This window comes from Monopterus albus, unplaced genomic scaffold (assembly GCF_001952655.1).
Source record: "Monopterus albus unplaced genomic scaffold, M_albus_1.0 scaffold44.1, whole genome shotgun sequence".
NCBI classification, from domain to species: domain Eukaryota; kingdom Metazoa; phylum Chordata; class Actinopteri; order Synbranchiformes; family Synbranchidae; genus Monopterus; species Monopterus albus.
The window spans coordinates 261,979-285,149 of NW_018127924.1; the positions used below are offsets into that span (position 1 = coordinate 261,979).

At 43.3% G+C, this 23,171-nt stretch overlaps 4 protein-coding genes and 1 long non-coding RNA gene across 7 annotated transcripts in view; 2 read left to right on the top strand and 3 right to left on the bottom strand.

Moving 5' to 3' along the window:
• cdk8 (cyclin dependent kinase 8) overlaps positions 1-1,019 on the top strand; it is a 10,962-nt gene extending 9,943 nt beyond the window's left edge. Inside the window, 1 exon segment of the mRNA XM_020600036.1 lies at positions 462-1,019. Within this exon segment, the coding sequence (XP_020455692.1) occupies positions 462-693 (232 nt within the window). The 3' untranslated portion in view covers positions 694-1,019.
• A 1,878-nt stretch (positions 1,020-2,897) lies between these two features.
• On the top strand, positions 2,898-14,815 carry wasf3b (WASP family member 3b). Its single transcript, XM_020600030.1, is given in 10 exon segments — positions 2,898-3,001; positions 8,253-8,409; positions 9,683-9,817; positions 9,961-10,114; positions 11,165-11,282; positions 12,051-12,232; positions 12,366-12,632; positions 13,214-13,363; positions 13,365-13,519; positions 13,900-14,815. Coding segments are annotated over 9 exon segments (1,449 nt in total). The 5' UTR covers positions 2,898-3,001; positions 8,253-8,276; the 3' UTR covers positions 14,055-14,815.
• LOC109960144 (uncharacterized) lies at positions 10,070-12,023 on the bottom strand. The gene is made up of 3 exons (XR_002274949.1): positions 11,783-12,023; positions 11,142-11,247; positions 10,070-10,155 (listed from the first exon to the last, which is right to left on the bottom strand). It is a non-coding gene; the product is annotated as an uncharacterized LOC109960144 (long non-coding RNA).
• An 899-nt stretch (positions 14,816-15,714) lies between the features above and the next one.
• Positions 15,715-20,947, bottom strand: gpr12 (G protein-coupled receptor 12). The gene is made up of 2 exons (XM_020600035.1): positions 20,747-20,947; positions 15,715-19,798 (listed from the first exon to the last, which is right to left on the bottom strand). The coding sequence occupies exon 2, from the start codon at positions 19,784-19,786 to the stop codon at positions 18,758-18,760; it is 1,029 nt and encodes a 342-aa protein (XP_020455691.1). The 5' UTR covers positions 19,787-19,798; positions 20,747-20,947; the 3' UTR covers positions 15,715-18,757.
• Positions 19,781-23,171, bottom strand: part of usp12a (ubiquitin specific peptidase 12a) — a 19,952-nt gene continuing 16,561 nt past the window's right edge. The window contains exons 8-10 of one of the 3 annotated variants that reach the window (XM_020600034.1): positions 22,834-22,912; positions 22,626-22,735; positions 19,781-19,798 (exon numbers count right to left, since the gene is read on the bottom strand). In XM_020600034.1, the coding sequence (XP_020455690.1) occupies positions 22,634-22,735; positions 22,834-22,912 (181 nt within the window). In that variant the 3' untranslated portion in view covers positions 19,781-19,798; positions 22,626-22,633. Of the gene's footprint in view, positions 19,799-21,867; positions 22,736-22,833; positions 22,913-23,171 lie in introns of those variants that run through there. The other 2 variants (XM_020600033.1, XM_020600031.1) reach the window with 2 other exon arrangements.

Consider the following 23,171-nt stretch of genomic DNA (forward strand, 5'->3'; position numbering starts at 1 on the left):
ACTGTTGTATGGAAATAACTTTTATGCTCACACAGTATTTTGTTTTTGCTGATTAACAGTTTATTCACAAAAATCGTAATATATATGCAATTGTCAAATAAACTCATGGAGAAAAAAAGTTTACATGGATTTTCTGTTGATTTATTCACATTCTACAGTCACCAAATGACATGAAATATGAAAAACTGTACCTTAATAAACACTGGGACACCTGGCTAACATTGTCATATAGCCTTGAGATTTTTTTTCTCTAGGTACTACTCCTTGTAATTAGGCAGCTGGCATTTTTGTAATGGTGTACTTGCACTGCCTACATGATGTTTACCTTTCTATAGGCACTCAAGCCAGTAACCGGATCAAATTCATTCCATGTTTCACTTACACTATTATAGATTTTTGAATAAAATTTTCTAGAAGGATAGATGAAAAAATAGCTCCTGTGTTTCTCTCTGTCAACTTGTCTGTCACCTCAAAAAGATGCCATTAATATAAATAGTGTGGTAAAAATTTGAAGCAAAAGCAAAGACATAGGGTTTAATGAATATTTTTCTTCTTTGCCCCCTGCAGCGCTCTAATCCACATGCTGCCTACCAGAACCCTGGACCAAGCACATCATTGCCCCAGAGCAGCATGGGATACTCCTCTACCTCCCAACAGCCACCCCAGTACTCCCACCAGAGCCACCGCTACTGAAACTCCTCTCCCACACATACATACACACATTTATACAAACACATATTCAGGCATATAGAGCCCTCACCACGCCCACCTGAACGAATGTATGTGGAGATGGCATGGGGGGGATCTCACCCCCAGGAAAGCCCACCTCACAGAGGGCGCCTTCTCTGCAGCAGTCTGTTAGGTCAGAATGACAACAATCTTTACTTCCTCAAGATAACCCAGTATTAGACACAAAGACATAGAGCAGACGTTGTCGGGTGAAACACAAGGAAGGAGGATGATAAGAATGGATGCTCTGTTCAAATCCAACCTGTTTCTGTTACTCAGATGTCATTAAACAGGTCAAAAGACAATGGCTTGAGTTACGGGGACACATCTGTTGTGTTATCTCCTCCCTTGTTTTTCACCTGTATCTATACCTCCACCTATGCCCTACCCCAGCTAATTATCCTCTTCCTGTTGAAGCTTGGATAAAACTGAAAGCTGCTATGTGACTGCCAGCGTTGACAGATTCCCCGTCTGTCTGTCCTCCAGTCTGTCTTTTTATTTTGTGTGTGTGGCCCTGTGAGGGCCTGAGCTGAGGACTGAACTGAGCTGCTGTGAAACATACTGGGAGAATGTGGAGCCCACACAGCTGTGGTGTTGAGGATTTTTGTTCAGAGGAAAAAGATGATACAAAAGATTTGAGTAGGTTATAATTTGATCCGTTTTAATGGCAAGAGTGGCAAAGCAGCTTGTGTTAGCTAAACACTAAGCTGCTGTATGCTGTGGGCAAGCCTTACAACATGATGACAAAACCACCCAATCGCATGGATGATGGCAGATGGAACATGCATTGTACTGTATTATATTGAAATATTTTACATGAAGCAAGTATCCTGACAATAAAAGTGGAAACAATATTTTGGCAGCGTGTATGTGCAAACAGCTGTATGATGCAAATGTAAGCAGATTTTGCACCTTTATATACACAGTAGTGTTTTCTCATGTCTACTCCAAAACAACACCCAGTGTAACAGAAAGCTTACTGTAAAGATGTTAAGGTTTTAAACATTTTCTCTGTTTAGGTTAACAGATTTCAGCTAAGCATTAATGTACAGAAATATAGTCATGAAATAGCTCTGCAGCCATTATTTTTATTAGCTGTTTAAAATTTACCTTGAATCCAAAGAGCACCTTTGTTGCTGAATGCCATTATATACTTTCCAAATTTTATAAAAAAAAAAAATGCCCTTGCACTTTCTCACTGTCAAAATTGACATCAGGTCAACAGTTCAAAACCTAGTAACGCCAAGAAAAGCAGCGAGTTAAATGAGGTTTTGGCAGTTTGGCTTGAAAAATGAAAATCTGTTTTTCAAATTTCTATTGACCAACTTATTACTTCAGCACTAATATAAATTCTACAGTTTTTTTTTTAATCTCACATGCACAGTATTTCATCTTGAACACAGGAACTCATGCTTGTATTTTAAAGTGTAAATATGTAAACCATATTGACCGAAACTGCCTCATGTTTAATATATATAAGCCTGCCCTTTGTGCTAAATCAATTATAAATGTTAAACTGACAGCTGTATAACGAATGCAGGCTGTAGCTTTTCCCCTTGTCCAGAAACAGAACTGTTTTTTCAATAATGAAACTTGCTTTCCCTTTCTAATGGACTAAACCCTGTTTACAGTCCGGAGATCTGCTCTATTGCTCTAGTTCTCAGACAGTTTTTGTCTTTAGACACACCTGAGAGTACAGCACAGTCCTGTGTATAGCAACTCCTCTCATTGAATCCGCAGGATGTTATTTCTGTTACACAGTACTATCCCCTCTCAATCTCAGCATCAGTGCTTATGCAAGTTATAAATATCCCCTTAACTTGCAATATTCTGCTACTTCATATTTAAATAGCTCTTCGCGTCTACAACATCCCCACGGGCCCCAAAATGAGTTTAAAGTCCTTTCAGGTTTGACGAGGAATGGGACCCATTCGCGTAAAAATTAATAAACATATAAATACGTTTTATCCCTTCAGAAACACCCAATCGTAGCCCCGCCCCCTCTATTTGCAACAGCACAGTCGATCTGGGGAGTCTCCCTGTCAGTCAGTCCAGTTGAGAATCGTTATTGGCTGGTGGGAACGCCAATCGTGTGGTAACTGCTCTTCTTTGACATGTGATTGGTGGATGTGGCCAGTGGGCGTTTTCTTGCCCTCAAAGGATTTTTCTCCGGAGTGGACAGATGGGCTGGGGGACACAGGATGGCAGACCTAATAGGAGTATCTAACGGGACATGCGGACGGGCTGAATTCTTCTAATATTTCAGTTGCTGGTAGGAGTCTTATGATACTTTTTACAAAAACTAATAACACCATTTATAATGATGCTGAAATTTGTGTGGTTATTTGTGCTGACTGTAGTCTCATTTGTACAAACTAAGAAGTCGACACTGGATATAAGCTAGCTAACCTAGTGGTCAGTTGGAGCGGACCCCGGTTAAGGATAATAAACGGATTCTCCGTAGCTGAATCCTGGCTTAAAACAGAATACTTTCCCCAGTGTTCGGCGACCTAAAGCTTTCCTTGGTTAGATAATTTATGTTGGCTGCACACACGCGTGATATTCAGTTTATTAGGCACATATACGTGTTTAAATGGAAGTTTAAACCTGCCCGAAATTGACGGGGACCGGGGTGGATGAACAGATGTGGGTCAGTCCATCAGTAACGGGAAGCGACGGTGCGGAACAGTGATTGATCGCGGTCAGTTCACGCCTGTGTGTGTGTGTGTGTGTGTGTGTGTTTCTCTAAATGTGCGTGTGTTGTCCGGTGGAGCAGAGAGATAGGGTGTGTGTGTGTGTGTGTGTGTGTAGATAAACCATAGTTTAGGGCTTGAAACATCCAAATATTACACGGTAATAACTTTAGCCTGACATTCATGTGATAATATTAACAAACTGTCAGCCTAAAATCCATATAAAGTGCTGCATATTGAAATATCAACAATGGAAGATTAGCTACTCTTTATTATTACTGACTAACTCTATATTCAAAGTAACCAAACATTACTGTCATCTAGGAGCTCAACTACCTCGTTTTGGATTGATGATTGTGTAACCTATAAAATGGCAAAATTAACAAAACAAATGTAATACATACAAGTCAAGGTGAGAAATGCTTACAGTTATTACTGTTCACCTGATTTGGCCAACAGTTAAGGGGAAACCTGATTTATTATTTGAATCAATGAATTGACCAGCTACATCTGGGGACTGGGATCATGTTTGCAATAACGGGTCAGGTATTTGATTTAGAATGATTCTGCAGATTTATTCCACAGATATTAGGACTGGATGATATGGATGAATATTTTCGCATATCAATATAAATATCAAAAATGTCTCTATATTCTTGTCCTCCCCGGCTACATATACGAGAGGGTCAGAGTATTAGGAACACCTCTGAATATAATGTAGTCCAGTACAACACCACCTTTAACTATGACCTCGATAATAAACATATAATTGAATTTATACATTTATAGCAATTTCACCAAAAAACTGAAACATTCTGAGCTTCATTAACACACATGTTATGGCAGAAATGTTACATTGGATTGCATACAATTGTACAGGTGTACCTAATAAAGTGGACAGTGAGTCTATAGCCTCACAGTGCGTTAAAATCACATATTATATAATTCAGTTGATGTTCAAAGTAATTAAACCAAACTCTTCAGTAAAAATGTTGCCAGTTTTTAAGTACAGTTTGCTCTGAGTCATTAATTTGGTATAATAATTATAAGATGATAATATATCACTCTGATTTTGCTGTAAGTCAGTTGACTTCCTGTCCAGCGCTAAAAGATATTCTGCCTTTTGGGGAACAAAAAAAAAAGCTGGTTTAAATTACGGCCAAGCTCCCTGGCCTACTTGGTACCCCTGAGGATTCACTAGTCATTAAGCACTTTTAGTGCCTCACAGGTGTAGCACCATCAGTGTTTCATCATGGGTGCCCCAGAGTAATGTTGGAACAATAAGACATTCCTGGACAGGAGCAGTGTCACAGCAGAAATTTCTGTCATATTTAGGGCATTGCAACTTGATGTAATCGAGGTTGCATTATTCACAACACCAGAACAAGCAAAAAACAGCCTGCAACTCAAGAAGCTGTACTTGGCTCATAAATTGGTAATGACTCCCCTTCCAGATCTTAATGGAGTTCTCAGATTTGTCATAAAGGCCTCTTCTATCTCACTGTCTTGCTGTAAACATGTGGGCATCTTGCAGGACTAAAGCTGGCCCCACACTACAGCATAATTAGCCTGATTCTGGGCCCAATTTGCCCCTTTTGACAATCCCAGTGGGGGAAACAGCAGTTGAATCCTGACCAGACACCCGCAACAGCAATGAAGGCGAACTGGCCGGGAAACGTCACAACCACTTGTAGCATTAGCTTCCACTAGCCTCCTCGTTTCACTATTTCCAACTCACCTCCAGCTCGCGCTGCAAAATGTGTTGATTTTGTCTTCTGGGCCAAGACTTCATCCACTATTTCTTTCTCTTTTTTCTCAGGGCAAAACATAGCAGACACAACTGCTTGACTACGAATGGCTACCTCCATGTTTGTTTTGTTCTGAAGTCACGTTTGATCACGCGAGTTTCTGTGAGATCCATGGACACCTGAAATTGTTCAGTAAAAACAGCAGGTGTCTGGTCCTGCCTCTTGAATGAATCATCTAGTGTGTGTGCTCTTAAGATTAAAATGTGAAAAAATTTGTTAAAGCTGTCGTTATTTCTGTGGTCTCTCACTTTATAAAAAAAGGTTAAGATTATAAAATCCTGCAGTGTGGGCCCAGCCTTACAGGGGAAGTGTGTTTTACCCTGAACAGCCTGAATATCACCCCTCTGAGGATCAAAGACCTTTTTGCTTCTGATTGGACTGTTAAGGAGCTGCTAATGGGATATTTTAGAGGCTACCTTCTCTGTGTGTATGTTGGGTTGTAATGATTTAAGCTTCCATACACATAACAAAAAGTAAGAGTGAGACATACTAAGAATGGATGTGAAGATCTATGTAAAAACATAGCCTAATCATAATCTCTGGTGTTGTGGTTGATTATGTAAAAACATAATCATAATCTCTGGTGTTGTGGTTGAGATGTGCAGGCTTTACTCTCCCTTTTTCTCTCCCTCTTCCTCCCTGGGTGAATGGTGGATGAAGGACTGCTTGCTTTCTACGCTTACAATGAAAGAGTGCAGGGGGTCTTAAAGAAGGTCACAGAGGAGGGGGAGGCTGCATGGGAGAGCCTGGCAGTTACTGTGTGAACGCAGCTCTATTGTCCCAGGAAGTGGCTTCCCCAAGGTCCCTGTTTTTACCCCTCCCTCCACCTGACACACTTGTTCTCCCTCACATGCGTAAACACACACATAACATACTTTGTCCTTTTCTCTCCCTATCACACTGTCTCACTCGCTGTCTTATTCAAACACACAGTCTTATCCCATTTGGTGTCTCTCCCATGCACCCCCCACCCCTTTGCCTCCACTTTCTCCTCATTTCCCACAAGCACACAAGGCCTGTCCCTCCTCCTGCTCGATCCCCCAGTCGCTCATTATTTCGCCTCATTGGTGTGATTGTCATGGCAATGAGACAGAAAAAGCAAAAACATGCAGTGTTCTCCTTTACATCACCGCTTTCCTATGGAACAAGAAGCACAGTGTTTCTGAAATGTTTAGGCAGACTGCTTAACCGAAGGAGCATTTTTGCTCCAAACCAGACTTTATTGACTGTAATTCATTGTCCTTTGTGTCAGCAAATGATGGTGTAATTTTATCATTTTGTCTTCTCTTATTGGCATGAGGTTGTAGGGTTTGCAGGGGGTCACTAGCTGAGAAAGCAGGACCAGATGAGGACTCAGCTGGTGGGAAGTGGCCTCAGTGAGCAGAAGTGTCTCTTCTTTTTGTGGACAGCTGTAATGACATGATTTGTAGTTTCCTGTGGCGACAGTGATAGCACAGTACTGCTACTTGCCTAGTTGGTGATCTATTGTATTGAGGATGTAATTACATGTTTTTATTGATATAGTTTTGTAGTTAAACTGATTTAAAAATATTCAAATTCCTTGTTGTTGTTAATGAATGTCTGCAAGGCCCAAAATAGGAGTTGTGTTTCTAGTACCTGTCAGCTATTATTAGCCTTCTGTATGACTGCCAGAGCTCCTGTGTCTCTCCAACCTGCTTTTCTCTGAGGTGATTTAGCTGCACAGTAAAAGCTCTGAAACTATAATTAAGAGTGAATCATTTGATTGGAATGGCTAAAAATTGCAGGTTTTTATTGGGAAAAGTGTGTGTGAATGTTTCTGTCTTTTTGTTTGTCTTCCCTGTTACTCCTTGATTATCTATAGCTGTATTGTTCTGGACAAATGTTTGGACAGGAAGGAGAGATGTGACACGGAGGACCAGGAAACAAGAGCCAGACTCAGACCTTAAAAACAGGAAGCAGGAAGAAGCCTAGATAAGATGGCTGCTCTGGTGCACCCTGGAATTTCTCCTGCTTTGAGTAATTGTCTGTAGTCCTTTGAACTACATAGTGTTCAGAGTGTCTGATGAAAACCTTTGGGAGTTATGTTTTGCGGATGTGTTTGAACCCTGTTTATTCTGTGGAGGAAGTAATGAAGCAGGTATCCTTCAGTTGAGGCAGTACTGGTCTTTATTCTTGTCCAACAATGATTATGCATCAAAATTCCCATTTGACTGTGGTGTGATTGATAATTTTCTCAGTTTTTGGTGTTGACTTTATCCCTGAATCTCTGTGTTAGGATTCCAGCTGGGCCAGTGTCAAGCTGGCCTGGGATTAGCTGGCACACTGTGTCTTCCTATCGCTAATGCTTTAATGTCACTGCTGGCTCGCACAAGTCTTCTGGTTTTGGGACACTGTTTGTCACTGCTGTCAGTCTTCTGGATTATTTGTTTAAACATATAGTAAGTAGACAGAATAATAAGAACTTGCCTAAAAATGCTGTCCCATATAACAATACCACTGTAGACCAAGTGCTCAAAACGATGTTCTCAGACATTTAGTCATAGAGCGGTTGCAATCTGATGCAGGGAAGTGAAAAACAGGGCTGAGTGATGCTGACAAATCAAGTGTTTTAAGTTTGACTCAGTGTATTGGACTATATAATGAAGGTATCCATCCATCCTTTAGGGGGGCACATCCCTGGAGAGGTCGCCAGTCAGAGACAGACAACCACTCACACTCACATTCGCCAGTCGACCAAACTTGCATGTCTAAATTTGTCGACTTGTGTTTTGATGTACCTATATATATATATATGATAGCATATGATAATCAAAATCATTCACAATATCCTTTCTATATCAGTGTTTTTGTCATATATTGATGTAAGACTCTCCCTAGCTTTGTGACAGATGTGTGCCCACAGTTGGTGGGGATTCACTGTTTTACTCACAGATGATACTGTTGGCAAGCATCTGGTCTGCTGGTTTCTCCATTACAGTGTCTATAACCGGTGTACCAGTGTCTAAATTAGAATGTGCTTGTTTCCTGCGTTTCCCGGCAGCTTGTGTCAGTGCGAGGCCTTGCCATGCCGTTGGTAAAGAGGAACATCGAGCCCCGTCACCTCTGCCGAGGGGAGCTCCCTGAGGGCATCGGCAGCGAGCTTGAGTGTGTGATGAACAACACGCTCTCTGCCATCATTCGTCAGCTCAGCAGCTTGAGTAAGGCAAACACTTACATACACTCCATTATTAATGTCTTGTCCTTTGACAGTTGGCCTTTGCCCATTTACCCTCAGTTGCACCAAGTTTCCCCTTTTCACTCTGACTTTGAGAGTTCATTCTGTGGCCCACCAGCATAAAATTTATATCTGTCCTTTTTGTTGCTAACCCTCAGTTATACCTCTTCACTGTTTCTCTCTTATTGTGTCAAGTTCCTGTGCTGGGAGTGGGCCTTTCTGCAGCAGCTGTGGGGGTTAAATATAAATGCTCCCACAGGCCTGGCGGGGTATGTCTACAGAATATGTATATTGTGCAGGTCAGTGTGCACATGTCAATGGACCATAAGAATCTTCAAGAGAGGTCAGAGTTGACTGGGCTCCGCATGCCTGTGATTTTTTTTCCTTCCTCTATAAATATTTTTCCCGCAGCCCATCCTGTCAGCAGGAGGGACAGAAATGGACCTTAGAATGAGTTTCTGTGGTTTAGCCATACCCCTTGAACTTTGTTAGAAAAGTGCCAAAACTATTCTGGTTTGTTTTTAACCTAGTGACTTTTTCCCAGTAGATCCTGCACCTTAGCATTTGTAATCTTGTAGTAAAAGGCCTTCTGTTCCTTTACTGGACTAATATTCATGGAGCACATTGTGCCCTCCACTTGCACTCAACCAACACAAGTTTGGAGCACATTGTGCACTCCACTTGCACTCAACCAACACAAGTTCACTACCTGGCCTAACACATCAACAGAGGATGCAGTATCCATTGCTCTCCACTTTGCATGGTCACACCTGGATAGAAAGGAGTCACCTGTTTTGGGAAGGTTACTTTTGGAATATATAGAGCAGCAACAAATCTTGCGTTATGAGCCTTGCTTAATGACACACCAAGAACAGCTTTTAAGGAAGGGAAAAGGGTATTATTTACTTTCCCTGCCGACAGTCTTACAAATAGTGTAGGTCCCTGGAGTAATCAAGTCAACATCATGATATCGCAAGTAATACAAACTAATTCTGCTGCTTTCTTTCATGGCCACACAACAGGCACATATAATTTGGACAATTTAGAATTGGCTCAGTTTGTTGAGGAATGTTGCTATATGGAGTGGTATGAGACATTTTCTCCACAAACTCCTAAGACTCCAGTTTCATATTGCATCACATTACCATTGTATTATTGATTTAACTTTAGTCTCTGGAGCCAAGTGGCTTTGGATAGCAAGTCTCCATCTTTATCTCAGATTTCCTGTCTCGTTCTCTCCTCTCGTTTCTTTCCAGGTAAACATGCTGAGGACATATTTGGCGAACTGTTTAATGAGGCCAATATCTTTTACCTGCGTGCCAGCTCTCTCCAGGACCGCATTGACCGGCTGGCCGTCAAGGTCACACAGCTGGACTCCACTGTGGAGGAAGGTGGGTCAGATGGAAAACACAGCATGCTCATGTTTTCTACATTTTCTGCCTACTTTTTTCATTTCCCCATTGTTTTTGTTTATTCCTTTCTTGTCTTTCCAATGGACTAATAATTCAGTCATTTGGTTCTGTTTTGTGTTCAGTTTCCCTGCAAGATATCAACATGAGGAAAGCCTTCAAAAGCTCTACTACTCAGGACCAGCAGGTGGTGTCCAAGAGCAGTGTGCCCAATCCTGTCAAGGAGATGTACAATCTGGGCGACAAGCCTCCTCCACTCAGCATCCTCTCACCGTACAGGTACAGCGCACACACTCGCCAAACAGACGTCCACTGTGGCCCTGCAGCAGAATCACTGTTAGATTTATTGAGCTTAGCTGTATGCAACGTCTTGGTCAAGAGTTTCTATTCTATTGCTTCATACCTGCGAGTGTTTTGTGTGTGGATATTTTTTGAATGTATTTGGCAGCAGTGCCAAACTGATACTGAAAACAAAAAAGTGCTTAATTATTGAGCAAAATTCAATTGTGTGAACAGACTAATGATGAAAGACTTTTTTTTTTTACTACTCCAGACTAACATTTGGTTATAGCTTGTTCAACATTTGAGCTTTTAAATGCTGAACTTAGAATGTTTAAGCCATTAAACATAAAGGGATAAAATGTCCCTACTGGTTGTCCATCATACCAATATGACTGTAAAACCAGTATCACCTATTAATATATGTGACATTAAAATAACTTAGAATGAACTTTGTAAACCATGCAGAACCCCAGTTCAAAGATTCTTGATTTTTGGTTCCTGACCTACAGTCACATTGAAGCAGCAGATTTCCTTCTGTTATGTGGGAGCTGCTTTTATGCAGTGTGCATCCTAGTGCTTTGGGTGCATTACATATTTAGCACAGCTGGCTCCAGGGGGAGTCCGACTCCTTACCCTGTCTACACAGCACACTTTACTCTTTCTCCGGTCTGTCTGTCTCTGTGCTTTTCCAGTTTTTCATCCAGTCATTTCTAGTTATGGTGCCTGTCAAATGAATTGTGGATACCTACTCTTAATTTCAACCTTATTCTTCTATAAACCTCCTCCACTTCTGGAATATTCATAGTTTCACATGTTTTATCCCTAAATTTCTTCATATTCCCACAGAGATACACTGAGCCAAAAATTTGATTAGATTCAACTTTGTCATTACTCATGTACAAGGCAACAAAACACAGTAATAACAGCAGTGAAGTGTTACCTACAGTTCTGCCTAAACAGGGACAATGCATCAACTCTACTTCATACAGGTTTTTGTACAAACCCATTTGTAAACCTGTTTTACCTTCTTGGTGCGTGTCTCTGTAGAGATGATCACAAGGAAGCACTAAAGTTCTACACTGATCCCTCATACTTCTTTGACCTGTGGAAGGAGAAGATGCTGCAGGACACTGAGGACAAGAGGAAAGAGAAGAGGAAGCAGAAGGTACACTGTTATGAGGAAGTCACAGATCATACCATGGTTTTAAATACCAGGATTATTGTGGTCAAACAAGAAACAATAAGTTACTGGTGCCACATCTTCCCAGACTTCTCAAGTTGGCTTCAGTGTACAATTGATGTTATGAGTGTAGTCATTTTCAGAATAACAAATATAATGGATTGCCAACCCTTTATGTTGCTGTTTCTGGTCTGAGCTTATTTAAATCAAAGTTTCGGGCAAAGGAGGACCCAAAATACAGAGACGGTCTAGAGTTTATACAGTTTAATATAACTGAAGAGGAACAAAGGGGTAAACAGATGCTCAACCTGACAGGACTTCACAGTACAGGTACAAAACTAATATCTAAACAGAACAGTCAGGGAGCTACATGAAACAAACTCTAAACTGAAACAAACCCGGAGAACTAACCAAGATTCTTGCAGACAGGAAGAACTCAAAGGAACAGTCCAAATGTAACCAAGGCAACTGATACAAAAACTTACAAAGCAGACAGGCAGGGTGTGGTACGCAGAGAGACGGATGATGAGGCATGGATAACGGAAGGGAGGACGATATATAGACAGGAGATCAGGAGGTTAATAGGCGACAGGTGGAGACAATGAATGGTGATAAGGAACCGGGGTAAAGCTGGGGCAGGAGAGGTGGTACAGGACAGGAAGTCTAACCAAAATAAAAGCACAAAACAGGAAGCCATTCCACAGACCATAACACAAATAACCTAAAAACTCTTTTTCCTTGTTTTTCTTGTAGGAGCAGCGGCGTTGTGTGGATGGGACATTACAGAGGGAGGTGAAGAAGGTCCGTAAGGCGAGAAACCGTCGGCAGGAGTGGAACATGTTGGCTCTGGATAAAGAGCTGAGACCGGACCATCGACACACCATACACCGCGACAGAGGGGCTTCATCTGAGAGCTCAGTATCGCCAGAGAACAGGTAGATGAACAAAGGCAACAGTATTTTTCTTCATTTTCATCAGAAGATACATTAATTGTTAGCATATATTCATCCGGTGACAGACAGGATGCGTTGTGCTGTGCTATTCTACATTCATATTTCCCTTTATTAGGGGTCATGGTCTTGATCAGCATCATCACTACCCCAACACCATGAACCATGCTGGTCATGCCCACACCTACTCTGGCCCTCCGCCCAGCATCCTGGCTGCTCAGATGGCCACTCGTGGTGGAGGTGAGCATGACAACAGGGGTAGGACAATAATGGCCTATCAGGGAGGGACACTGGGCCGATCTCACCACCACCAAGTGCTGCTGCCTCCTCCACCTACTGAAGCTATGAATGGTGGCTCCATGCCCCTTCCACCAGTGGACTACAGGTAAAACTGAAGCCAGTGTGACACTACCTTTTTTCACACCCTCTTGCTGTAATTCAAGATTTTTCCATACTCTCAACCATATCTCCATTCATGTTATCACTTCAGAAAGTTACTTAGTTAATCTAGATGTCAGAGGCTGAACTACGTCACACAAGTGGATGGCTGGATAGGAGCTGCCCTATATCAGTCCTGGGATATCCATTTGGCTTCTGTCTGTTTATGAGTGTTCTTAACTGATATTGTATTCTATGTTTTATTGTTGTAGCACTTTGTGCTCTCGAGTTGGAAAGTGCGGTACAAATAAAGTTTATTATTATTATTATTATTATAAGTATAAAGAAGGTTTGACACTAGTATAGTAAATAGTTTAAGATGTCTGAATTAAATTATGTGGGCACTTTACTATAATGTGTGTGGGTTTTTATTTGCGGTATTAACTACTGCCAAATAGCACAGTTGAGTTTTTGCTGCCACCTAGTGGGTCACTGTCTTTATTTCAGACCCAGATGACTCTAGACATCTTCCTCCTAAGAGACTTGTTAACTCTTTACTCACACTCTTGAATTCTGTTTTTCTTGCAGTATGGATGGTTATGCCAACACTGGCCCCCCGCCCCCTCCCCCAGCCCCTCTCATTCCTTCTTCCCAGACCGCTTTTGCCTCACCTCCTGGAGGCCCAGCACCTTCTGGGCCAATGGCTGGGGCTGGGAGCTTAGCTCCGCCCCCGCCACCCGTCCCAAGCAACTCCAGCACCTCCTGGTCCTCCACCTCCCCCGCTTCCAGCTGGTGCCTCCCACTCCACAAGCCACAAGATGTCCTCCTCTGCACCTGCTGAGGCCACAGTGGTCAGTGATGCCCGCAGTGATCTGTTGGCTGCTATACGTATGGGTAAGAGTCTTACATTGTATGTGTGCTTATAAAGATGTGTCATCTTTAGAACAATATACATTTGTATCACCTTTCAACAGAACATTTGTTTCAACAAGGAAGATGAACAAATGCTTGTGAATAACCTTCTGTTGGAAAGTGTCAGATCTTAAAGAAAAAGGCTTAAGCATACTAATTAGATGGTTGTAGCAAACATAGAGGATAATTAGCTTGATTTATATATTTTGTAAACTGTTAGTAAAAAAGGTGTTTAATACACAGCTTTATCATTTTTTTTTTCCTTTTTCCAGACTTTTTTTAATACTGGTTCTCTAATGATCACACTCCACTTAATGTGTGTATAACTTAAAAACATGGATTTACACTCTATTTTGCTGCAGGCATCCAGCTGAAGAAGGTGCAGGAGCAGCAGGAGCAGCAGGCCAAGAGGGAACCAGTTGGAAATGACGTGGCCACCATACTGTCACGGCGCATCGCTGTGGAATACTCCGACTCCGACGACTCCGAGTTGGAGGACAATGATTGGTCGGATTAACACACACAAACAAATGGGATAACTACTGAAGATACACACAATAAAAAGGCACACAATCATTTGAAAAAATGCTTATTGTATCACACTTACAGGCTGTCACACACTTTGTTGCTGAAAACACACACTCATACACCTACACACATTCACATTCTGTAGGTTGATATAAGCTCAATGGTCCAAAACTGGACATCAGGGGATGCATTCAAGACGCACCAACACTGTAAAGAGACTATTAATATACTTTAATGCTGACCGCTCTGTGAAACACTAACATTCAGTCTGATGATTGTACAGGTTGTCAAAGCCTTGTGACTACACCCCTGTGGATGTTTCTCTACCTGGTATAAGACTATAGTCACCCTGTAAAGGTGCTTATTTCATGTATAGTTAAAGCTTGAGAAAGTTAGAAGAAATAGAAACTTTCCTCTTGAGCTGACCAATGTACTTGTCTTTTTAAAATGTTTTTACTCAAACACTTGTGTATGCCATAGATCGCGAGGCAAATTTTTAATATGTAGATGAGTGGAAGTGGAGGAGTAATTGTAGCGCTAAGTGGTCGCTGTGGTCAGCGATTCAATGGATGCAGGCCACTAAAAACCATTTGAAATGCTGTGGTCTTAAAAGTCTTATTGGTTGTAAATATGATTGTCATCTGTGCCTGCAGTCGCTCGCTGCTGTGCTGGATGGGATGGGGGGGGTGTACATGCTAACATGAGCTCTGTAACCTCTGGGTAAAATAAAATGATGAATGAAGCCTCGTGGCTGGGCTGCCATGTCTCTTTACTGCTCCAGTGTCGTCATAGAGACAACACATACCTGGCTAGAAGACTTCAGCTTCCATGGTAACAGTACAGCTAAGGAGGAAGTTGCCAGGGAAACAGTAGAGTGTGAAAAGAGGGGCACGGAGCCAGGGTGAAGATGAACAAATTAGCCAAGGCAGGAGTTTTATGCACAGCACGTTTGTTTTAATACAAAATTAACAAGATCTCTCAATTGAGTGAACTAACCAAAGCAATAAAAAGTACAACTAACACCTTGGAAAAATAGACACCACGTTCACACAAATGTTTTTACAATATCTCAGTTAAGTTAGTGCATGTTGATCATCATTTATACATTTCATTTTGCAGATAATTTGTTGTGCCATTTTCATCCCCCAAAAATAAAGTGCATTGTACATTGAAAACTATGTCTACACAAGATGCTGTTACTGTGGCACCCCCACCTCCAGACCCCACCCCAAATCACACACACATTCACAGGCTCTTGAGTGTTTTGATGTTTAGCTCTAGATTAGTAAAAATCAGAAAGACACTGCTTCCCTTGAACACGCACATCATTGGCTACACATTTTCTTCAACGCTCGAGTTGATTTGTACACCTTTGTGTACTGTGAAACAGTTCAGTAGATTAACACGTGTGTATACAGAGAAGTATTATATCCAGCATCACAGTCTTTTACAAAGCCCTTGTTCACACCCGCTCACCCATCGTGATCTCAGCAATACTATTGGCTGCAGATGATGAAAATATTAGCCAACAGAAGAAGCTTGTGTACCAGTCTTCTTCTCAAACATCTCCCACCTGTGCAGAGAAGTCCACACAATCATCCATTAACCAGCCTTAATAAACGGGTGCATATCGAAGTGACGAAGCCAGCCTTTATAAACGGGTGCATATCGAAGTGACGAAAGTGAAACCTAACAGAAGATGTCCTGCTTCGACTGCCGAGGTGGAGAAATGTCATTCAAAAAAATGGTGCGACCCAACTCATCCCCTACTTTAACTGGCTTTGGTAGCACCATGCAAGGTGGTATAACGTCCCTCCTCTTAACCATGCCTTATTTACAGAAACGAATGAGTCAGGAGGGGTATTAGTTAAACAACGTAATTATTACTACATTCAGAAAAAGGCTTTACAGCGCTGAGAGTATCTTAAAACATCAGAATGTGAAAAGAATTCAGGCCAGACTGAAGTGGAAAAAAAATAGAACTTTTCAATGAATATAACAAAATAGACTTTTCTCCAAAGGTAAAGGAACAGAGGATTGTGATGGTGTGTGATGTGCCAGGCTTCAGTCTGACACTGTGCACAAGTTTACATGACATGGGCTACGTTCCACTGCTTAGAAATGTTATTCTTTAGCTTTCCTTACTCATCCCTGCCTTTTTAACACTTAACAAAGAAAGACCGGGGAGCTCCTTTAAATTCCTCTCTTAGGCTCAGCAAGGAAGAGAGAGAAGGCAACAAGGAAGAAAAGAAGCATGATCTGTGCATGTGGAAGTGGCGATTTTTAGCTCATATGATTAATTTACAGGTCACTTTAAGGACACCTGCCTTGACCAGACTAGACTGATTTCAGCTAGAGTAAAAGACTAGTGATATAGAGAAGACAGATAGCACACAGCAGGACTAGGATCCCAGTTCATTCAGAGTCCCTTTCACTTTGGTTTGAAGTGCTGGAGCATCCATGTCTGAGTCCTATCTCCCTTTAGAAAAAGCTCTTCAAATGAGGCCACTTCTCTCAGAGCTGACAGGAAGACTGGTAGTATGATCCTCTAAGGTCAAGGGGTCAACAGGAATTTATAAACCTCTGACCTGTTTTACTCCCACCTGACAACAACAGGGAGACAGACAGACTATGGTCTGCTGAGCTGCTGGGTCACGCACAGACACACATGCACACACCCAGAGGCCATGCAGCTCATACTGTATGCACAAATACACAGGCCCGAGTCACACACCAACACTCGAGGCCACAATACTCAGGACAGTTCATATGCTCACAGAAAAGGAGAGTCTATACAAAAAAGTTAATTGTGGCATTACACAAATGATCAAAGCCCAATTTTCAGTTGGGAAAAAACATTGCTGCAGAATGAGGCAGTGTTGTCACAGATAAGTTGTTTGAGTTTGTCCATTTTTTTTTTCCAAGCTCTGGAGTGACTATCTTACCACCGAACCATCACCTGTGGCTCACTGAGTCTGTTCACTACAACACATCCCCACTTGAACAGTCACGGTACTTCACTCTGCAGGAAGAAATCGAGGTGGGACATGGATGTTATTGCTGTGTGGGTATTGCTTCACTTCTAAAAAAAATAACTACCATTCACAGGCTAGTTATTGCTGACATGTGAATAAGGAAATCGGCGTACATGTTTTTGGGGGTGTCCTGCAGACTAATTTTGTGACCAACAACTAATAATTATCTACATTTCAGAGCAGCCAGTGGGTGTCCATCAAATTACAGTAAGTTGAACTCAAGTCATGACCAAAACAGAGCTGTAAGAACACTTCTGAACTGAAACTGAATTGCACCATACAGCAGAAGGTTCCACATTTTTCAAGAAGGGTGAAAATCCAGTGACTATCAACTGGTGATGATTGTAGCTCTTTCAACATTGTGGAGGGTTGCACTTAATAAAATTGTTAGGGTCATGAGGACATCAGGATACATGGCAGATCCGCCTGCAGTGATCAATGTGACCTACCACACTGAACTCAGGAGGAAAAGGGGGCTCTGTGCTTGTTGCATGCAAATTACATGGAAGTCTGGTGTGCAGATTGTGTGACACTCTTTAGGTGCCCAGAAAGATCAAATATCTGGAAATACAAAGAGAATTAGCAGATTCCCAGACAAAGATCACGCAGAAGTTTTTATTTGGGCGTTTGTCTGATTGTAGCTACTTGGTTATGATCAATTACTCTCCTCCTTACATTTCATATTTGTTATCCTTTAAAAACATGTTATCAAAATCACAATCACCAATAGAATTATAGGTTATAGAAAACTCCAGACATTCAAAAGGCGATTTTCATTGAAAAACGCAAAACAAAAGGGATTTAAGGAGGTTACATAATCCGACAGGTTTATATTCAGTTTGGTGCCTTCATAGTGATAAAAAAAAAATGGAGGAGAGGTGGTTAGGGGCGAGCCTCTCCTGGGGGGTTGTTTGTTTTGAGCTTCCCAGACGGATAACCAAAACATGTTCACTCGCAATCCAGAGAAAAATAAGAGAATGTGAGAGGCTAGAGGGAGACGAAGCATCTTGATTTCGTTCTCGGCATCTGTGGAGGACGGAGGGCGCGGATCAGAGAGCGCCGGGGCTATTTATAGCTCCCCGCAGCTGTTTAGCTTTCGGCGCACGTTCAGAGTGCAGCAGCAGAGCGCCGGGATGCTGCTCCAGACGGGCTTTACTGTGGAAACGCCTGTATATTCAGCCGCGGCCGTGCTCTCCTCACGCACACACTGCTTTATTAATCCGCCATGAGCTTTTACGCACAAACTAAGATCCCCTCCCTAGACGCGTGTCAGCCAAAGCTCCAATGCTGTTAAATGAATGCACATTGTATGTACAGCTGCTGCCTGTAATATGTGATGCACTCAGTGCTCTCTGCAGAACAAGGGCGTGGCAAGGGGTGAACAGGAGGGGGCGGGATGCAGCCCGCGGAGTGGCCACCTTTACTGGGGAAGACAGTGAAATAGCTTGCCCTATGGTGTGTGTAACTAATTAAAAAAACGCTATCCACCCAGGTGGGCTGTGGATAACTAACCAAACTTTCTCCGATGCGTTGAATCCACAGCCCTGTGCCACTTGTCCTGACCTCCCATTCTGCTGCTCTCAGTGACACCGGACAGACCCAGGGAGGAGCAGAGCTGACCCAGGGTGCCTCTCACTTCCCACCTGGGTCTGCTTGGTCAGACGTCACTGGGGGTCCGTGCACGCTGGGCCACACTGGTGGGCACACAGCCGCAGCATACCAGCCACAATGCCTTCTGGATCTCCTGGTTCCTGAAGGCGTAGATGACCGGGTTAATGACAGAATTGTAGGTGGCAGGCACCAGTGTGGCATAGGTATAGAGTGGAGGGTAGGTGTAGTCAGCAATAAGGGAGTAGACAGTGAATGGCATCCAGCAGGCTGCAAAAGTACCCAGGATGATGGCCAGCGTTGATACGCCCTTCCGTGTTGTGACATAGTGGGGTGTGGCAGCCAGGAAGTGGTGCTGGAGGGCGATCTGGTGAGCATGGCGCATCACAATCTTACAGATCTGGACGTAGAGTTGCAGCATGAGGCCAAAAAGAAGCAGGAAGGAGACTGACAGCACGGCGATGTTGTTCTTGGTCAGTGGCCGCACCACGCTGCATGTAACTTCTTCTGATAGACAGTTGACCCCTGTGACTGGCAGCAGGCCCAGACAGAGGGAGAGGCCCCACAGCATGATGAGCATCGTGTAGGTGAAGGCCGCTGTCCGCTCCGAGTTGTAGGTGAGGGCATAGTACAGCGACAGGTAGCGGTCAATCGTGATGGCCAACAAGCTGAAGACGGAGGCGGAGAAAGAGGCCACCACCAGGCCCACGGTCAGCAACTGGGCTGAGTCGGAGTGAAGCAAATAGGCACAGATGAAGTGAAGCACCAGGCCCAGGCCGGCCAGCAGGTCAGCCAGTGCCAGGCTGCCGATAAGCAAGAACATGGGGGCTCTGAGCGCTGGATTCTGCCAGATCACCAACACAACCAGGGCGTTCTCGCAGGCTATCAGAGTCCCCGATGAGCACAGCACAATGTCCCAGGGGTTGACCAGCAGGGGCAGCTGGCTGGGTGGGAGGGAGTCCTCTGGTGGAAATGTCCCCAGGCTGCTGCTGTTGTCACTCTGCCCCGTGCCTACACTGGGCCATGCTGTGGGGTCAGGGGCCAGCCAGCTGGGGGTGACTGAGGGCTCTTCACTCATTGTGTCCCCCGTCTGAAATGGACACAAACACACAAACCAAAAGAGAAAAGGAGTACCATAAACAAATTTGTTACGTGTTTCTATTGTGTATGCTTTTTTTTTAGCTTCCTGCACTGAAGACAAGAACAGTGGTGGGCTTTTCCCCTTTTGCCACCACCACTCCACCCACCTCTGTGGGCACCACTGGATTTCTACTGTTTTGTAAAAGCCCGTGTTACTTGGATTCCACAACATAAACATGGCCACAGTCAAGGGTAGCCTGTACTCTCAGTGTGTGTCTGGGCCTGCAAACGCACATTATGCAGGGTCACACGCTCTTTTTAGACTATATTTTTAGGAAATACAGACTACAAGCTAAAAATGCGCACCTTAATGTTGCTGTTGTATAAATAGGGTTAAACTCGTTGAGCTTCACCAGAAAGCAAATCATATTTCATTCCGGTCACTCTAAAAAAAAGTGTAGCTACAGGAATAAGAGCCTACATTACATCTGCTCCAGAAAGTTGACAGCTAATCTGTTTTCCTCTTTTGAATTGAACCCAATGACTGCAGGCTTTTATAACAGAGGCCTCTACGTGCGTTAGACCACACGTGAAGAACTGTTTATTAATGTATGGACAAAGGAAATGCAAGGGGAGAAGAGAAAACGAGCAGGCTTTGCCGCAAATGTCAGGCCACATTTCCCATATCGGTAACCCTCCACCGGCACCAGCAATAATTCACGCGGCTGCCTGAGACCAGTGGCCACGCTCCACAACAGGAGATACCGCACCCGTCATGGAAACATTGCCGCGCCATACTGGTGGCCACACATGGGTCTGCTTTACCCCGTGCACCTTGCATCAGGGAAAAAAACAGTGCCTGCTCCACGTCAGCAGAAGGATGCTGGAGTGATAAAAGGAATTTTTTCATGCATGTCATGGATGCTCAGTAGTCCCTTTCCGCCGCTACCCAACCTACCTTGACTCCGCGAGGTGCGACTTCCCGTTTAGATGGAAGAACAACAGCCTTGAATTCCCATGTTAACTGATAAGGATGGTGCGGCTCCCGCGGACAGAGACGCGGCCCGGGGAGCGAGATGCTGGTCCTCTCTCTCTTTCTGAAAGCGAGGATAATGGAAGAAGAGAGGAGAGCGCGAAGCGGCTCTGCCGTTAACGGCGCATCGCCAGAGAGGAGGAGGAGGTGGTGGTTGAGGCGTGTGCGTGGAGAGAAGGAGGGGGTCGATGATGAAGAAGGACTTCCAAATGGGCCAGACTGGTTGAGAGCGACTGAACTCTATTAAAGGTCTGGTTTCTACTGTCTCAAGGACAAAGACAGGTGCACATGTGTGTGAATGCAGTCCCTGTATTTTACCTGTAGTAATATTAATACTAACAATCTTTATCGATAGAGCACTTTTCAAAATAGTGCTTCACAAATATACGAACGGCAGAAAAATTATATAGGCTAATAACACAAACATGAATATAGTGCACAATTTTCAGCCTAAAAACCAAACATGTAATGTGCACATCTAACCTACATGCACACAGGGTTAGGTAGGATAAGAGTAATGTGTAGCCTGTAGCAGTTTGGTGTACAGTGATGGGTACACAACATTTGTTGGTCAGCTCATCAAGTTCACTTTGGTTCACTCACATAATCACTGCATTAAAAGTCCAGTTGGTTTCAGTGGTTTTGCGTGGTGCCTTACTCCAGATCCAGGTATGTGCTGGATGCAAAGAGCAGCTGTGCTATCCTGGTCCTGTCTGACCCATTAACAGCAACCTATAAGTGTGTCACCACCGCCCTCCCTTCACCTCATCTCTCCATCTTTGAGGTGCTACCTCCAAGACACCTCAGCAGATGAGGAGCTGTTGGGTAAGTTGTTGATGTGCACATACCTGACAGTCCAACACAGCACAGTCAGCTGACCAAACTCTGTGCATATCCCAAAGCACTTGCCTTTTGGGTCTGAATGGATTAAAAATAGCTCCTGTTGCAGTGAGAAAGCAGAGCTGAATCCACTTAGGGGCGATGTTGAGCTAATATGAGTCATCAGTGCATAGTAGTGGGACACAGCAGAGCGAGCACATCCCGACTCGATTTAAGTACTTTATTTTTCTTTAAAACAGAAAATGATCGCTACACCACAGGCCTTTAAGCAAACCCTCACATTAAACTTGCTAACACCTACAAAACGGTATCAAAAGTGCACCATAGTGTTAATACATCATCTCAAGTTCTAACATTTTCCAAGGATAATATTATCTTCTTGTAATATTTATACAAATAACATTCTGTACACTGTAGAAATACAGGACCCCGTGTGTTCTACAAGTGGGATGCTCACCCTCCCACCGCTCCTCCTTTCCGTTCCTTGATCTGCTCACTAAATCCCAGTGCAGAATAACAGTGTGTTTAAGGAGGGTGAAGACACTAGGCCAATATTACACCATATGAATTATTAAATACCCATTCAACCCCACACCCAAGGCAAAAACTAGCATGCCACTCATTCGATTTACCCACATCTGTACAACCCTCATTCAACGTCTTTTTAAAACAATCTTGACAGTTTCCATTCATTATTGTCTCATTGTCCCTGCAGCAGCAGCAGCGTCCAGTCAGCATGAAGGGGATGAGGGGGCAGGAAATACATGGAGCCCAGGAGAGACAGCTGGCACATAGGGGAGACTTCCACAGCTGAGCTGCAGAGCTGAACGTGTAAAAAGGTATGAATTACAGCTGCGCAGACAGGTATGACACCATGTGCGTTGCTGTGGTGCGTTTATTGTCTGTTGCTCCTCACAAAGAGGAAACAGAACTTTTTTCCTGCGTTCTGCAGTAAAACGCTCACCTCCACATTTAGTCTCTGGACTGGTAAAAGAGGATATATCCTGACTCAGAGTTCTTGGAGATTTCAGAAGTGAGACCGTAAAATTCTTCTATGGCCTGCGCATCAATTTTCTGCAAGAACACACAGGTGACATACAGCAGGGGGGAAAGAGAAATTGGCAATCTGCAAGAATATATGCAACTAAATCAACTTTGGCAAAGAAGCTCACCTCTACAATATCATCATCAAACAGCAACCAGAAGTCATGACTTTTCACAATGGCAATGTAGTGCCCCCTGTTTGGCCCGCTGAAAAACAAAAAACACATTGTATTAGCTCTGAGAAGTAAACTATAGCCCACACCAACATAATATCCTGACTTTAAAGGTCCTACACATCTATGACCATTTATTTTCTGATTAGATTCCTTCTCAGGACCACGCAGGTGTGTAAACTCATGGTTACCTCATACGTAATGACACACAGTATAGATACCGGCTTTCATCAAACTCGATTTGACAGTTCTAGGTGAAAGGTTATCCAATCAGAAGCTTTGTCCCGCCCCCA

Excerpts from the sequence above, each read along its gene's own strand:
- gpr12 (XM_020600035.1), bottom strand. The coding sequence starts at position 19,786 with ATGAGTGAAGAGCCCTCAGTCACCCCCAGCTGGCTGGCCCCTGACCCC.